The sequence below is a fragment of the Camponotus floridanus genome, unplaced genomic scaffold, assembly GCF_003227725.1.
Source record: "Camponotus floridanus strain SB8 unplaced genomic scaffold, Cflo_v7.5 scaffold31, whole genome shotgun sequence".
Lineage (NCBI taxonomy): Eukaryota > Metazoa > Arthropoda > Insecta > Hymenoptera > Formicidae > Camponotus > Camponotus floridanus.
Window position 1 is genome coordinate 866955 of NW_020229448.1, and position 19517 is coordinate 886471.

At 31.3% G+C, this 19517-nt stretch overlaps 1 protein-coding gene across 1 annotated transcript in view; it reads left to right on the top strand.

Moving 5' to 3' along the window:
• LOC112638500 overlaps positions 1 to 17929 on the top strand; it is a 47042-nt gene extending 29113 nt beyond the window's left edge. The window contains exons 4-5 of the mRNA XM_025410353.1: positions 16596 to 16688; positions 17885 to 17929. Coding sequence (XP_025266138.1) covers positions 16596 to 16688; positions 17885 to 17929 — 138 coding nt within the window. The remainder of the gene's footprint in view (positions 1 to 16595; positions 16689 to 17884) is intronic.
• Positions 17930 to 19517: the final 1588 nt, after the last annotated feature.

Here is a 19517-nt window from a genome sequence, read left to right on the forward strand (position 1 = left end):
ATTTTGAAAGATATATACTGAATTATTTTATTTTTATTAAATTTTTTTTTTTATTTTAGTATAAAATTGTCCCCTTTAACACTACTTTTAATATTGTGTTTTTGACTTTTCCCACATCTGTTCTTTTGTGCAACTTGTAATATTATTTTTATAGGACTCTAAGATATTAGTATAATTATTTGCTAATGAGTATCTTATTTATTAGCAATTTAAAATCTTATTATCTTACTTATTAACAATTTACGAATATTTAAATATTTCTATGTCGCTTCATATATCGATGAGTATATTTCAAAGATAGGCTCATTATGTATGACAGTAATTAATGCTGTTTCCTACATGTTTGCCTTGTTTTTTCTTTAACGTATAATATATAAGATGTAAATTTATAAGATGTTGGTCTAATATATTAGCATAATGTCTATTGGCAAGTATCTTATCTATTAGCAATGTAAAATGCGAACGTTTAAATATTTCTACGTCTCTCCATATATCGATATTGCATTTTGAAGACTTGTTGCACGTGATAGAAATTAATGAAAATCAATAAAGAATAAATATAAAAACCGGGAAAAATAGGTGTTACAATAACATTTTAAAAATATAAAATTAACTAAAATGTAGCAATAAATTAGGATCAACAAATGAATAAAATATAAATTTATATACTTTTTATGTCTTATTTTTTCTGTCCGTTTTATTCTTCGTTTCTTTTGAAGATACTCGATACCGATACTCTCGAGTACGCAGACAGATACGTATCTTGAATCTGCAGGATTATTTGTTTTACAAGAATAGACTTCTATATCAACTTCCTATGTTTAGGCTCGCGTATGCATATGCAAAGTCGGCGGATCGTTCCGGTGATATGTAAACGTACTACTTTATGACTGACGACAAGTTTATGTTGATTGCTTATGTTATAATCATTCTTTTACTTTGATTAAAATTCCAATTTAGTGTGGATGCAGTTTATAAAATTTGATTTTATTTTTTCCTACAAATTTACTTTTTTCTCCCAAATTCTATATAATCTTTTAACAGTATTATTTTATAGTTTTTCTGCATATTTATATGAGCTTGTCGTATGTGTTATGTGAGATTGTCGGATTTTCGCTTCATGTTCTTTTTTTCTCTCTCTTTAATATTGAAATAAATATTTATTGATGTATTTATCACGCTAAATATGTTTGAAATGTAGAAAATACAACATTCTTGCTAATGTTTTCACTTTCACCCGCGATCAAATTTACTTTAAATTAAATATTACATTTTTTAATTAGAAGAAATATTTGTACTAAATAGATGGAGAAAGTATTATTTATTTTATATTTTCTTAATTTCAATTCGATAATTTTAAAATTGTTAGATTTAATCATTTTATTCAAGAAAACTTTATATGTATGTATGAGATGAGGCTGATATTTCTGAGAGTCATATTTGGTTAATGTAATCTCAACTCCTTCTCTCGAGCTCTCCTTTATTTACGCTGGACCGGTAGAAATTTATGAAACCCCTTTATTCTCCGTCCGGAAAAATAACTTTTCATGTTTTCTAGCAGTGTCACCCTCTTATATCATCACACTCTTTCGCTCTATGTACATTTTATATGTTCTGTAATATGAGTGATGAGAGAAGAGGTAAAAGTATTCTCTCATTTCACTTCCGAGATTACCGACTCGTCTTTTTCTGTTTTATCGATATACTTGGTTCAACTTTTAGTAATCTTAGAAAGATGGCGTTCGTATCAAACAGAAATCTGATCATCTAAAGTTTTGAAAAAAATTACAATAAAGAAAAAAGTAAATTTCTTTTTGCGTGGCAAAATATTTATAGAAATATTAAAGATGACATATTAAGAATAATATGATCAAATTCAATTATGGAAGATTATAATGTATCTTCTATAATGAAGGTGTGTATAAGCTAATGAGAAAACAAATAATAATTATATTGTTATTAATATTATATTCTTATTAGTATTATTAAAATATATTTTATTAATTATTATCTTAATTTATGATTATATAATAATGGTATTATAATTAAATATAATTATTATAAAGATAATTAAATATTTAATACTAATTAAAAATATGACATAAGTGCAAAATATTTCTACCATTATTATAAATAAGAAGAAATAAAAAACCGAAGAAAATTTGTACAATTTATTTCAAATGTTCTTCGAACCTGAGAATAACATACTATTTAACATATGGTGCATTTATGGTGCCTTTCTTTTGTTACTCATTTTTCATGTCTCTTATTTTTATCTCCGTTCCCTTTACTTGCTAAAGGAGATTTCATTGTAGTAACCCACTTATTTTTCGTAACAATGATTTCAGGATCTCTCTTTCCCCAACAGACCCTTACATCACCAACCATTCTAAGCAACATTCCAATGGGAATACCCTTTAGAAACCATCTCGTCTTACTTTTGACCGATATATTGACAAAAAATGCAAAGTGCTTTATCCGAACCACTTATATTTATTGCCTACTTATCCCTATATCTTTAAATCCTCCAAATCTTGAGTCAAATCTTAATTTCCAGATTATATTCTATGGAACCAAAATATGCTACACTTTTTTTGCTCCATAGCTTTTCTTTATACTAGCAGCATTTTTTCCTCTCGAATTCATATACAAAACTATTTACTATTTTTTTGTTGAATGCAATTTATTTCTATTTACATGCTTATATTTTCTTAAAACATTTATTTAAAAATGTTTAATTGCATTACAATTTAATATGTATATAATAATTATAAACATATTAAACTGTAATACAATTAATATTTTTAAATAAATGTTTCAAGAAAATGTAAGCATGTAAATAGAAATAAATTGCATTCAAGAAAAAATAGCATCCATCGAATTATCTAAATAGAATATTTTTTCTAAATTAGAGTATGACTTATATTATTATTTGCGATTGCATTTTGAAGGTTCTTAAAGATAATATGTCATATAACTGTCGACGTCAAGTGCTCGTTAGATGTCTGAAGTGTTTCCGTTTAAAGTTTCATGGTCGAATCTCTGGGTTTGGTTGGTTCGATCACTGCCGATAGTGATTCATAAATTCAAAATAAAAAAATGGATGCAATAAAAATTTCTAGACACTTCAGACTGTTCTATTTTTAATTTATTTCACCACTTGTGATAATAATCTGAAAAATTCTTTTATTACTAAAAATATTTTATTATCATTTGTTATTATAAATTTACATATCATTTCCATGTAAATAGATTGTATTAAATTATGATAATTATATTATATAAAAGGATATTATTTTATAATTAATTAGAATAGCTTGAATAATTTAGTATATTAAAATAGAAAATGAAAGTAATAACTACGAATGGAAATTTATAGATATACGAAAACGAGTGAAGCAAAAGAGATGTCATGCATACAAAATATGTTAAACAATAATTTTTTAAGATTTTGATAACGTAAAATAAATAGAAAAAAATATTAAGAAAAGATATACTTACTATCGTATAAAATAATATAAAATTAGTTTAAGATTTTTTTTGAATTTAGACTGCAAACTCACGAATCGGTTAAGTAAACTGTAATACAGCTGACGAGCAAATGTAGCAATATAAACAGATTCGCGATATAAACGAAGATTTCTCGACAACTGAATGTAAACGCTGACATATGCGTACGATTCGTAGAATCTGATTTGCCACTTCAGATCTGAATCAAGGTTTTACCAAAAAAAACCAGATCTGAATCAAGGTTTTACCAAAAAAACCATACTTTTTTAGATTGTGTATAATATTAAAAATGAAATTAAAATAAAATGTAAATTTGCAATTTTAAGGAAAAGTTTATCTCTCTATAAATTATTTAATTTTAATTCGCAGAATATTAATTAATTAATAAAATGATTTACATAAAATTCTTTATAAAAATACCTATTAATTAATTGTATAATTTTAGTCTTTTTCCTTGATTAAACCCATGAAAGAAATGTTGAATGTAGACTGACGTAATAATTATATATCGTTTCATCCAAAATTTTCAGAGTTGGATAGGCAGAAGATGGATTTTTAGAAAGTAGATATTAAATGATAATATTGTACATGTCTTTCTTCCCCTGGAATAATCGAGACTAAAATGTAGGAAATGCGCGGAATTTCGAGAGAAGAATATGTATAGTGTTGCCAGTACACTGGCCAACGAAATGGAGGCGGAGAATTAGGCGAGGGGTATTAGGGGTGGAGATCGGGCTGCCTCTCATTAAATTTAATTGTCCCTTCGGATGAGCTTCCTTAATTACTTAGCTCCCTCTACGTTCTCAGCACCTCTTATATAAGCACTTTATATAACCTTTGCTCAGGCTCCACTTGCGTTTGTGACAAAGCATTAGAATACTTTTCCAATATTATTTCAGAGACGACACATTGCCATTTTGATTCGACGAACATTAAGAAATTTCGTTACGCAATTTACCTTTCTGTATACGCACATGTAATTACATGTGATTTGTCCGCGACGAACGAGTACTGTTCATCACGCATCGTCATACATGTTGCATCATACATCATTAATCATCGAAATGAAAAAATGATAAAAATGAAAACGTTTTTCCTCGTCGAGATAACGCATTAACTGCACGGCATCTCTTACCTTAGCTTACGCGAGGTACACGAGGGGACGCAACGGTTGACAGTCCTAGAGTGGTGGAAGTCGGACAGGCGGGATGAAGTAAGGGATGATAGGTGGGGCAGAGCGAAGAAAGAAGGGAAACAGTCTCTAAATATGCTAATACCCGCGCTGCGGAGTAATGAGTTTCTCGCCGCTACGATTCACCGGACTGCTATGCATATATATTCGCAGCTATAAACACAACTTAGATTACTATACTATGTAGCATATCAACATTTATGTATCGGTCGCCCTATCCCGTCCTTATCGTAAGACGTGTGTACACATCAGGAGACGTTTGACATATGTATATCGTTGTTTTAAAAATTACATTTATTTTATTATGATTTTTTGATGGATTGTTTCTTGATTTAATCGGGCATGTTCGGATGTATTTTTTGAAAAAAGACAATGCTACTTATATAACGTCTTTAATATTTCTACTCGTGGCTGTGATAGCGCGTTCGTTCATGTATTATACATGAAATATGAACGCAGCTCCCGTAATTTCCGTAGGTTTCTACCTTCATCCTGGATCGCCATTTCTATCCCCTGTGCCTCGTCCATCACATTTTCAATTTCCACCACGTTTTCCGTTTCCTGCTTCGAGGCTACCGGCGGCTTCTTTTGATTACCGGGAATACTTCGACAATGCCGTTTCATCGATCGTTGTGTCAGTCTTACCGTCGGCTGTAGCGACTGATTCAGTCGTGACAACGAGCTCTTCGTGTTGACATTTCAAATTTATTTGTAGATAAAATTTATTTGTAGATTCTCCGAGAAATTTAGGATCGATTCTTTTAATGAAAATTTGAGTGAATTCTATTTTTTACGATTTTACAATTTTTAAATATTTTAATCATTGAGTTTTTAAATCGAAGCAAAATTATATAATATAAGGACTGCGATCTGATTTTAAAAACGCGTTTAGAAAAATTATCTATACACATATTTATCTTATATATATTAATTAATATAATAATTATAATAATTATTATATTAATTATTATTAGTTTCCATTTGAAATGAAAATTTCCGTTTCCAGCTGTCACCGCAGGACTGTCTGCTATCGACAAGTACATATGCACGTGCAAAAAATAACATTGCGTTACTGTAATCGATCAGGATTAACGCGGTTGACATTCCGGCCAGCATTGCGCGTCTGTTGCACTTGACGCAGGTTAAAGAGATCCGTAAATCCGAGCATGATGGAGCGATGTTTAGGAAATCGTGGTCATGAAACGTCAAAGAGGCGCGTGGCCTGCGCCGACGACGGATGACGATGCCCCGGGAAAAACTAGACTAGGCGTTTTTATGGGCCATCAAATTACACCGACCACCCTATAAAATGTTTAAGCGGACTTCCGTGTAAGATACGCAACTGGCGACTAGGATAATGTATACTTTGGCAAAAGTGCATCCAACTTACCTGTCCAGTTTACAATCGTACATTTTGGGAGCATCTCATCGAGATCACTTCATTCATTTACATTCAGCTTAATTTTTGACCGTCTGTCTTCGTGTTTGATCTATCTTCGTGTGGCTTTATCTATTGATTGCGAAAGTTATTTAAACAGAATTTTAATTATATTTTGTTCGAAAAGCTCTGTCTTTTAATATTTTACATGTGAATTATTTCGTATGACAATTAACGTAGATTCTTATTCAAGCTTTTACGTAATTTTAGAGACATTTTGTATAAAAAAATTTATTGCGTCAACTCTCTCTTTCTATCTCTGTCTCTTTTCTAATATTTCTTTCGTTGACTCGGGGAAATGAAGACATCAGGAGTGCGTGCAGGTGGATTTGCTCGCGACAGAAGCTTCACATTTAGCTTTTACTAATCTAATGTCCGACATTGTGAATGAACGCATAAACGACAACAGTCTACGCGGACAACTGCGTCGTTAATATCGCGTGACAAGAATAAACGTCGACTATAATTCAATATTATAATTATACCCTCGTAAGAGGTTTTATTATCCCAATTAATATGCATCGTTAAAATAATTGCTATAGTAATGTAGACTACTCACTCATTGTGAACGTTTAGTCGTCTTAGATCGTGCCATTTCGTAAGATTTATAACATATATGCATAGCTGTTCTGTCTTTCAAAAAAATCTGATTGACAGATTACTTTAAAATTAATTTTTTTAATCGATGAAAAAAGTACATTAAATAATACAGATAATATAGATTTTCACTTCTAGTAACATACGCACTTTTTAAATGCGTTTGTTTTAATAAAAATGTATTTTTTAAATCAAGCATGCTATTTTGAAACAATGTGTGTTTCAATCATATGCGTAAGACAATTTTTCCAATTTAATTTATAACAAAATTGCGAATGGACCTGCGTTCGAAGGCATCTCTCAAGCGACAGACTTTTTTCTTGCAGATACGTAAAAGTAAAGATAAGTGCAAATGGTGAGCTTCAATCAACGTGCATACGTGCATGGGCTCGCTAACGGGCTTTACATCCGTCCGTGATACGTATCATCGATGATAACGCGACGTTCCGATGATGACGCGGCGGTCATTTTAAACGGAGATTCACACGGGGACCACCCACCTCACGGAATTGGCTGATTATATATACCTTAACTTCGGCATTTTCGGCGTCTCGTTTTTACATTCGCCAGAAAAATTCGGGTAGAAACCGAGCGCCGGCTGAGATTCGTGAAGTTCGTTTCAGAGATTACCGCAAGTTTGTGGCTCCGGGCGACTTCTCTCTTCTCCCGTTCTTTGTTTTTTTCCTCTTCGTACCGCAGGCCAGATAGGTATGTTTCTGGATCTACTAATTGGTCGTAAACGAAACGATGTTCGAGCTGAGAGTCCGACAGTCTTCCCGTCGTTCCACAAAATGTTGTTCGCGGTAAGGCCTCGCAATGATTTGCACCGATGAGTGACTTCTTTATCGAGGATGTCTTTCTCTAGAAATTAATATTTAAAATCCATAATAACGCGTTTATTTTCAAAAGAGAAATATACGTGTATATAATCCATAATTACATTTTATAATGTCCATGTCTATAAATTAATTCTGCAATAATTCGCGATTTGATTAAGCTGAAAATATATAAAGAAACGAGATAATAAAGTGCAAATTTAATTCTTAATACATATCCATGATAAGAATTAATTATCTTATTATATATAAATATACATATATATATATTTATAACTCGCAGACTTCTTTTGATTTTACACTTTCAATGACAAAAGAATCTTCAGGAACAAAAGATTCCTCGCATCGTTTGTCGCAGGGAGAAAGTTTCCAAAGAAGTTTCCCTTCCACATCCGTTCCTTCGAATCGTTCGGCATCGCTCGAGATCAGATCTCGCTTGCACGGGGTTCGTGTGCATGTATTTACAAAATTTTACCCCGTGACACTCGCGATCGCGCAACCGTTTCCTCGTCGATGGCGATACCGATGTCCGCGATGGTGATGGCAAATATATTATGTCTCTCGTAAAATTAAGTTTTTACGATCATTTTATGGTCGCGCGCGACCCGTCGATGCTTAGTACCTATAGGTGTGCATTTCTCACAGCTGCGCTAGGGGCTCGTGCCGACTCGTCACGGATCTCTTTCATCATACGCGTCGATAGAACATTGTAACTATTTTTATGGACCGCAGATTTGGCCACTGAGCACCCTCGCAGGTGTAGTTACTTCGGGCAGAATCATTTCGAAGCCTGGAAACGAGGCCAATTTTACGCCAGAGTCCACGTACGATTTCTTGCATACATTAATATAGCCTTCGAGTACATAAAAAATCGTACATAAAAAATCATACCTTTCGGATGTAGAGTAAAAAGATCCTCTCATGAAACGCATGTCAAACGTACACAGTAATATTTACACGGATTATTTTAAACTATAAATATAATATAATATTAATTACATAGACTCCTTTTGATGAAAGATGGTAGAATCTTGATGAACCCTTTTTAGAAATTTATTAATCTTTGAACTAGTCTTGATGGTAAAAACAAGTCGCCTTACTTGATAAGCAAGAATAATATTTTTAATATATCAACACTTCACTGTATAAATTAAAACGAAAGTAAGAGCTTACTTTAATTTTTCTATAGACGAATTTAAAATAATTTTGCGATATATTCGAGTTTGCATTCTATAAGACGCAGATGTGCAGATGTAAAACACATTTGTATTCCCAAAGAATCTTAGAAATCACTTGGATGAACATCTCTCGAGCGACAAGCACGGAATGAAGCTTCGCAAGAGGACATCCACCGCTTACTCTCACGGGGTTACCGCTTTCACTTTGTATGAAAAACTTGTCGAGCAAATCTTGAAAGAATTTCGCTGAAATTCAGGTCACGTCGAACCACATTCGTAAAAGTTCTTTCCGGTCCTTTATTATCCTCAAATCTGAGGGTGCAAGCGCTATCGAGGAAAAGAAATTTATGCACCTCTGGCAACGTATAAGAATATTATTTGCAAGTAATCGTAACGTACAATGTAAATTCTTATTTTGCTAAAACAAATATATTATTAAATTAACAATAATTAAAATACACATTGCTTTGAAAATGATACAATCAGCAAATATTGAGTCTACGAATTTAATTGCTATTATCTAGCTAATACCTTTTATCTACAAATGTATTTGACGAAGGAAAATAATTTGTGAATATTTTAATGAAGATGTGAGAATTTATATGCTCGAAAGAAGTATCGAAAATCTTTTTTGTAAATGATATTTTATTTCTACCTTACACACACACATATTTGTGATGCGTGTGATTCATTATGCCAGCATCATCATGATTTGCAATCTTAAAAACCTGGTGTTTGTCTATCTGTATATGTATATATATACATTGTACATGCGTTTATAAGCTTGTATTTTTAATACAGATGTATCATATGTACTGAAGACATAATAAGTAAACATACATATTTATGCCGCTGTTGTCAAAAATTGCTCGATACAAGAATATAAATACTTATACGTGCGATAAGATATATACATATCATATTTTTTTCAAGGAATATTTTCTATAAAACTATTTATAGTAAATTTAATTTTCCGTTTTACAATTTAAACAATTTTTTTCAAATCACTTATGCAGCCAAATATGTTTTATGATATTACCATAAAACTATTTATAGTAAATTTAATTTTTCCTTTTATCGTTTTACAATTTAAACAATATTTTTTTCAAATCGCTTTTGCAATCAAATATGTTTTATGATATTACTATAAAACTATTTATAGTAAATTTAATTTTCTATTTTATCGTTTTACAATTTAAACAATATTTTTTTCAAATCGCTGATGCAACCAAATATATTTTATGATATTACATTGTATTGTTTTATTTTAATTTAACATTTACTCGTAATTTTTTAATTTGTCCACTTGACAATTAAATCATAATTATTCAATCGTTAATATTTACATTTTAATTTTTATTAAAATGTAAATATTAACAATTGAATAATTATGATTTAATTGTCAAGTTTATATTTAAATTAGTGCATCGTTTTTCATACTTTTTTAATTTTTTTACGTACTGCAACATTTTCCTTTCTAGACTACGTGATATTATCATCGCAGACGAATATTTTTGTACGACTGGGAAAAAGCTTTTCACTTTTCTCGCGGGTTGTGACATCGAATAAAACGCGTTCACATATCTGTCTCGCGCATAATTCAACGACGGTCATGGTGTTTACGCGTATCTGTGAAAGCCAAGACTGAAATCTGAAGAAACCATCAGTGCCTGAGAGCATAGGAACTATATTATTTTAGTTGAATTATTTATAGAGTATTGATAGAGTAAAATAATGGCTACAGATATATACAAACAGAATGCAGTTTATAGTATGCACTGTAAGCTGAAAAGAAATTCAACCAAAAGATTCAGTCAAACGTCGTTTCATTGATTTTTCTCTAGTTTCGAAAAATGCTATATTCGTTTCAATCATAAATCAAGCATAAAAAACATCGAATTAAATCGAAATGCGATAGCTTGATTGACCATAAAGACACCGTTAACATACAAGCAACTAAAAAAATCTATAAATCATTGACTTTTATTTTTTATTTTATTCTTTTAACATTTCAATATTGTATTAAAACACACTATATGCGAAAATTTCTTGAATAGATTGTGATAAGAATTGTTTTATTAAGTTATTGAATTATTATAAATACATATTCGGATTTTATAAACATAGAGATAAATTAAAAATCCTGAATTTTTAAAAGACAAGTTTTCATCGAAAAAAAAAATCTTTCTCTGTTACATTACTATCTTTTAATATCTCTTCGCGATATTCTAAATACTTTGTTCGAGGATTAAATTATAAAGTTAGAACTGAGCGCGATGTTAATGTTAGAATAACGATTCGCTATCTCGAATGTAGCAAAGAATCTGGATTCTTTGAAGGAAATAAAATTCGCGAATTTACATTTTTGCGAGAGTCATCTTAGTATCCGCGTGTACGTGTATGAAATGCGCATATGTATATTTAGTGTCCCAAGTCGTGAATATCGCACTGTGCTGTAATATATGAAAATGAACCGAGATAAGATAGGATCGACTACGGGGCAAAATCGTGGGGATAAGGCTAATGCCTCGGCATCTGGATATCTCGAGGCGTGGTTGCCGGATAGCTTTCTATCTATAGCTTCGCTTCCATGCGTCCCAATCTTCTCAAAGTACTTAGCGCGAGGAAAATGTCGTGTGATATTGTACTATATCGTTTCACTTGCCTTATTACTCTGAAACACAAGAGGATTGATTATATCAATTAATTCCCCCCTCCCCCCTTGGAGAATATTACTCTTATAATAATATCCTTTTTCTTACACAGATTATCCTGTATAATAATAATCGTTACGAAACTGTACAAGATGTATTGTCAAAATTCAGGGATAAAAAATATGTGATAGAGTTAGAAATAATATTCGCCCGAAAATATTAAAAATTACAGATTAATTATTAAATATGTTATAATTTGAAGCAATATCTTCTCGCATAATATTGATATCTTTCGAATGCGAGATGGGGTCGACGATAGTTGCGCGTACATCCCAGGTAAGGCGATGCAAAGTACAGAAAGATATATGCAGAATACAGAGGGGGCGATGGAAGAATGAAGAAAGATCCTGAGAGACTTTGCCTGATGAGGATGGTTCCCATGACGACGCAACCCCAGGAACACGAAATGGTCTAGCCATTCTTGACTCAATACCGAGTCGCCATACATTCACGTAGACAACGCGCTCAAGCTCACCACCACTTTCCCAGTCTTCAAACCCTCTTAGGGCTTCCCCCTCCTCTGCGTCGTTCTCTGCACCCCTTGCTCCTCCTCTGTCCTTACTCAAATGGAATATCCCGCGCTTATACTTTGTTCCAGCTGCAACTCTGCATTGTATTGCAAGTGGTGAATGTGACACGAAATACAAATCGGTAGTTCAGGCTAGCAGAAAAAAAGGAAAGAAAAAAAGGCAGGACGAGGCAACACTGCCAGACTTGGAATTGCTCTATTACGAGATGCACTACGGTGTCAAATATAACCATATATTACATCCGTTAAGAGCATGAAAAATTGCTAATAATTATGTCACATTATATTTATGCATAAAATGTAAGATAATTTCAGAGACTTGACCTGTTTTAAGATTTATGTCAGAGACATGTTGCATCTGTAATTATTATGATACAATTAATTAATTTGAGAAAAAATATTGCAAGATGGATTAAAAAATGTTCATTTAGATACACAACATCTTATCCATCTCGTGTCATACCAATATCTCAAGGTGATACGAGATGGGAGAAGAATGGCTTGCGCAACATGACTCGCGCGAATCGCGGGATTAATTGATTAATCATCAGAGGAAATATCCGTCACAAAAGCGAGGCGAGGATTCACTTGTCGCTTTCATCAGGCATAGTTATACTAGTTCCTCGTCCCGCTAGGCCACTGCCATATTGGAAGCGCTCCTCGAATCCGGACGACCAGGATTGGTCGTCCGACCATAGCATCTGCCTCTGAAAGGAGAGAGGGCGTCCCGATGCCGACAGCACTGAAGCGCCGAAAGGCGTCTCGACGCCCCGCTGAAACTGGCACGCGTCACGTCACGCGGTTATGAGAGAGACGCGGTATTTCACCCACCTATCCCTCCGCTCTCCGCGACTTCCACGAGCTACTTTGCATACCGAACGTATTTTCATCTTCCATTCGCGAACGCATGGCTGCTCGTACACTTTAATTAGATCTTTTCACACGTAAAATATTTGGCATTGTATAACAAGATGATAATAATACAATATTCTTATTCATTTCCATGTAAACAGCTGAAAAAGTTGATACAGAGGAGACAAGATGAGAGTTCTTATATTAATATCTTTTTTTTAATTTTCAAGTATTTATTTTGGCTATATATTATGATGTGTGCATATGTATTTATGACATTAGACATTTAATAGATATGTAGAATATTTAACGTTACCTGATATTTGAAAAGAGAGATAGAGATTATATGTCACAATCGGTAAACAAACATATAATTAAAGTTTATATAATAATTTATTTATTACATATATGCATATTGAATAATATAAATCTAAAATTATAATTTAAAGCAATATCTTTTCAAATAATCAAATATATAAATAACAATATAAATATGTAAATAATATTAAAAGTTTATTTCAATAATAAACTTTTAATGTTATTTACATATTTATATTGTTATTTATACATTTGATCCAACGCTGATAGACTCAGATTCTCGCTCCTAAAATGACAGCATCCTAAATACTATATTTCGCTAGCTGGTTGGAATTGAGATTGACTTCTTCATCGTAGAAGGGTTGAATTTTTTTTAATCAGTCACGGAAAGGGATTAAATCTTTTGCCATGTTACGCTTAGGATTGTTGCCTGTTGACGTAATAAGAGATAGGACGTAAACTGTCTAGGATTAATAGAATCTTATATAAAATATTTAAGAAATATAAAATGGTTGTCAGAAATTATATTATATTTATATCACGTAAAAATGACAAAAAAAATGAAATTTTTTTGACAAAACATTTTCTATTTCGAATAATATTTTCAATGATTACTTTCACAGACTTAAAATTATAAACATTTAACGTACAAACAACTAAATTAAATGTTTAATACTATAGAAGCAACGAAATCTCATTTCAATTTCAGACTGGAAATGGAAGGAGATAAAGAGGTGTTAGAGATAATGAAAATTATGAAAAGACGTCCACACAATGCATATTACTATGTCTGTCACGTAATCATAAAGTAGTGTAAAATATATATCAACTTTTTAAATTATTTTTTTCTCTATATAGACTCTTATTAAAAATAATTGTTTATCGTAAAATAGAGTTTGTCCTGATAAGAATAATGGCAGATGTTCGTAGAGAGTTTAATAAAAAGTTAATTTTACTTCTCTCCAGTAATACTTTATCTTTCATTTATCTCGTTAAATATTAATTTTTTAAAGTAAGCATATTGTTATACTTTTTGAAATATTATCAATCTCTATTTCATTTGCAATTTGTCACTCAGCTTTTACTATAAAATTCTTTGCTTCTAAATAAATGATCTTTTTTTGATAATGACATGATAAATATATCGATCAATCCATTACAGAGATACTCGTTATTATCAAAAACGTATATTAAAGTCGCTTTTGGCTGCGATAAATTTTTTCATATTGTATAAGTCAAAATAAAAAATCGCGTATTTTTTTATATCATTCTATAATTTTCATATGCTGTCTTTATTTCTCAAGTTAATACTATTAATGAAAGAAGTATAATCCATATTCATTATAATATCAAATAAAATATACACAAATGTATTTTATCAAATGAAATATACATTAAACATTAGGATTAGATATGCACAAGTAATTTACTTGAACTTACGCACAAAATGGTGCGTAATGGTTGAGAAACATACGATTTTTGATTTGATTACACAAGTGCGTACGTTTGAAAGGGGTCGGATAACATTGAGTGACAAATGGGCCGGTTCTCCCGAATATTCCGCATGAGTAGACCGTGCGTGTGAGTTCGCGAGTGTGTGCATCCTGGAATAACGTCACCCCCTTGGTAACGACAGGAATGGAGGGAACCAAGAGCTTTCTCGTGTCCGATTGTTTGCGCCCTCGACCAATCTCCTCCAGTTTGCACAGACCGAGTTTGCCAAACGCGTTCTCCGACTTTCCTCCATCCCCTTATTGTTCAACCTTAAAAGTAATATCCTCCGTAGCACGTCCTACCCACGTTTTGCCGACACTGTTTCTCCCCCGATCAGGAAAACGGAACTTTTTGCCCCTTTGTGACATTTAGAGAGAGGCTAAACAGTCTTTATTGTATAACAGATGTTTATCTATATAAATATATTTTAAAAACAATTTTCAAACGATTTTATCAAGATATATAAGTAATTAATAATGACGTTGTATCGTGCATATAATAAAATCTTGAGAATAAAAAAGAGATAAATTTAAAATAAAAATAATTATATTAACATAAAAAAGTAAAATAAATAATAAAATATGGATGACAAATTATATTTACAATTTTATTTGATAATCTGAAAAAAGTCTAATAATATGTATTTTCCGTTATTGGATTCCTTATGATGGTTTGTTTGTCTCACATTGTACTTGTTGTTCTTGGTCTATTTATATTGCGGTGAGAATAACGTATCTTCTCATTGTCTTACTATCTGCCGTTGTTAATAGACTAAAACTCGAATCTGTGTGGAGGTTTCAAATTTTAGGAGATTTGGTAAAATTTTTATTAATGATTTATTTTAATTGTAACGGTTCTTTACTTTTTGCGCAATTTTTTCTTTATTCATTCTTTCATGTTTTGTGTGTGTAATTTTATGTATGTAATTTTTATCAGAAACCAAGCTGTCACACAACACACGTTGACTTCCTATATTCAGAGATGCAATCACCATATTTTGAATTTTAACACTTCGTGACTAAAGAGATGCAAGTAAGCATCGAAACGTCTCACTTTTAGTCGCTCTCTTAATAAATGCGACTTGTCGACATTTTTCTACTTTTTTTTTTTTTTTTTAATTGACCTATCATCCGCAGTTTAGGCTCGTATTAGGCTGATTGTATCTATGGTTTTTTAATTTTTAAAAAAGTCTATTTACAAAAATTAATTATTTTTCAAATTTTCATTGAATTGTTTAACTTTTTCAGAGATCTGTTCTTTGCATCTTGTTTCAAGTTTCCCCAAGTTGAAATTTCGGTGTAAATTCACTCTCAGAGACTTTACTCCGCAGATTTCTCCAGAGAGCATTTCTACATTTCCTATTTTCAACACGGGCTCCGCTATTCACCCTCCGTAGTAAATCGAAATTCATAGATGCACCTTCGATTGAATTTATTTTCTATCTCGAAGACAATCGCAGTTAATTTAACTATTTCTCGACAGCATGCATTCCTTTGCACGAACAGTTTCAATCTCCTTGCAATAATTATTTCTCGTTATACTTGTTAAAATATAATATAAAAGCATTCTATAAATAAGATGTAAAAATCAGATTGATTAAATAACTGTTGAAAAAATTAAATAACATTTCTGAAATCAATTTATTATTTTTTTTCTAGTGTTCAATTTTATTCTGTTTCAATATATAAAGTGAATAATGAATGTTTTAAGAGTTTTGGTAAAGCTAAACTTTTCGAGTATAGGAAGAGTAAGGCTAAGTGAAGTTTCGTTATAGAGCGTGGCGTCGCATTAACGGTTGTACAAGGTAGAGAACTTTATACCTGCCGTGATGGAGGCTACTAAAAGCCGTATAAAACTCATGGCGACACGGCCCGTTATGAAAGGCAGTTATCAGTGAACGGACCATTTAATTTGCACTTCCGTCTTGCTTTTTGCAGGCTGACGTTTTTCCTCTCGAACCTGTAAATAAAAGGCCTCAAAGTGTACGGCGCCGTGGAGAAGACGTTTCACCCGTTCGAGCTGAGCAGCAGGTTAGCATTGTCCAAATCATCAATATTTGCAATATTAAATTAATCGTAAAAAAAGACGCAACAATGATGCAAATTATTATCGCAAACATGATGTAGCCCCGGATAAGAAATTCGGTAAAAAATTCTATTCGTATGAAAGGACTATATATCGGATGTAAGTCATATATAAAACTACAAAAGAATCTTAATTTGAGAAGTCTTAATTTGAGAATTAAAAGAATACGAGACTTCTTGATCATTCCTATTTTCCTGTTTTTTTAATAGATGTAACTTTTCTTAAGTATCCCTCCTGCTGTGTGTCATTGCTTATTTTTTATTGCTTTCTTATATATACCTCTATTTTCTTGCTTTGTCTTCTCTTTGTGTATTCAGACAAGTTCATTTTACGGTTAGACTCCAGTAGTTTAATGTATTTATTGACCTATACTTAATTTTTATAATTGTGACTTTTTAGTCTATAATCATCATAGAAAAGGAAAATCTTTTTAAATTCTCTATTTATTGTCGGATCACACCGTTACTTGGAAAGGAGCCTTGACTATTTTCCAACAGACTTTTTGTATTGATTGTTTTACACAGGTAATACAAAGACACAGCAAGCAAAGATATATGTCTTTCATACGTATTTCTTACATTATGCTTCCTCAAATTATTGAATATACGTTTTCTTTAATAATTTACGTGTAATAATATGATTTTCATCCGATACATAGTCCGTTCATATTTGAATAAAATTTTTACCATTATCTGGGGCTACATATTTACGACATCTGTTATAATTTGACTTTTATTTATTTACGACAATTTAGATTTTATCGATTTATTTATTTTTGTATTTTATTTATAGCATTGAAAAGGATCCATAAAGGGATCGAAATGTTTAGTGAGCAATTAATTATATGTAATACAGTCATGAAAATATTTTTAAATATTATGTGCACTGTTTACTGCGTTCAGGACCTAATAGTCCTTTTTTCTTTTACGATTAATTATTATTTAGAGCCTCTATTTTTAATTATTCAATGTTAAATGTTAATGTTAATGTTAATGTATTCATAATTTTATAGAAAGAGAGAGTATCTCTAAAATTAAATAAATCTTATATATATTCTGATTTTTCATTATATAAAAATAGTTTTAAATAGTAAATGAAATCTATTATCTTCTACATAATCACAATCTGTTTATATTTCTAGGCTTTCCCGCGTGTTCCCCGGAACACTGCCCGGTATACAAGGTGAGTTGCATAATTAACTGCAATCATTTTCTATTTAAATATATTGAGATCCCTTTATAAGATAAATTCTTAGAGTCATTTTTAGTTTATTAAATAATTTTATTAAATAATTTTAGTTTATATAATAATCTCTTTTTTCGTGTATGAAAATAATACTAAAACAACAGAAAAATACTTGAAGAATATTACTCGCATATACTTGGCAATCGATCAATATAACAGCAATTTTGAGAAAACCGAGTTTAAAGAAACATATATATTGGAAGACAAATGAGAAAGAGAGAGGGAGAGAATTTTCACATCGATAAGTTTATAGATTAATTCATATTAATGCGACGAATGATTGGCTTCAAAAACTGAAATGAAAATTTGACGGTAAACTTATCCATTTCCTACATGCTTGTAGTAAACAGAGGATTGTGTATACAACCGCGTCTCGTACTAAGCCCATAGCTACTAAACCGCGCATACTACCTATAAATGGACGGGCTGCTATAAAGTCCATTCATGATCGCGTCGCTTGTACAACAAACGTCGGGTGGCTCGCGCCTCCCGCGCGATTTATTACACTCGTATTCAAGCACGAGTTGTGTTTCCTACTTAGTACACGTGTACGACGACACAATCGCTCTCGAAATCGTCTCATTGTCTGGCTCGCCGATGACAGACCGATCGATCTCGTTTTCATTGCATCTCGTTAATCATATAATCGAATATATATGTGCATAGGTGTCATAAATTGCTCAACATTCACTAGATACATTTAAAAAAAAGAGAAAGAGAAAGAAGTTGTATAAATATGTGTATCTGGATATTATTTCTGGAAATTATAAGGATTTCTATAAGAGAATAGGCAAAGCTGAATCATCTTTATATGTCAAATAATCGATACACGTCTAATCAGATTATTTCTAGACGTATCTTAAACGTAACGTTAAAAAATAAGAAAATTGTTATTTTGTATCCTACAGTAAATCAATAGAAAAAATGTCTCTTTGAATTTTTATTTCCTTTATAATTTTAAATAACTTTCATTATTTCTTAACCTTGAAAAAATTTCACACTACACACATACACACACACATTTAAAATCTAATGCATGAAAGAAATAAGAATTGAAAGAGAAATCTTTTCTCTTTGAATCTCTATTTCTTTCATACATTAGATTGTAAATGGGTGTATGTGTGTGTGTGAAATTTTTTTGACACCAAAATAACTTTATTTAAAATATAACTCTGTCAGAGAATAGAACAATATTTGTATAGTAACAAAACGAAGAAAAAAAACAAACAGAAACCAGTCTTCGGAAAAGCCATAAAATTTTAGTACGAAAATTGGATATAATTTCTAACAAATTTTCAAATTCAATCTTGATTTTTTCCTATCATAAAAGATAAAAATAAATATATACAAGTTAATAATTTAAAATATATCAAAAATATTTTTTTTAATTCTGTTGAATTTAAGAAATAAAATATAAATCCAGCAGTATGTATAATAAAAATTATCACAGTAATATTAAAAAAATTTTTTTTATTCAATCTTTCTTGAATTTTTAATTTTTAGTTTAAAACAATAGTATATACATGTAT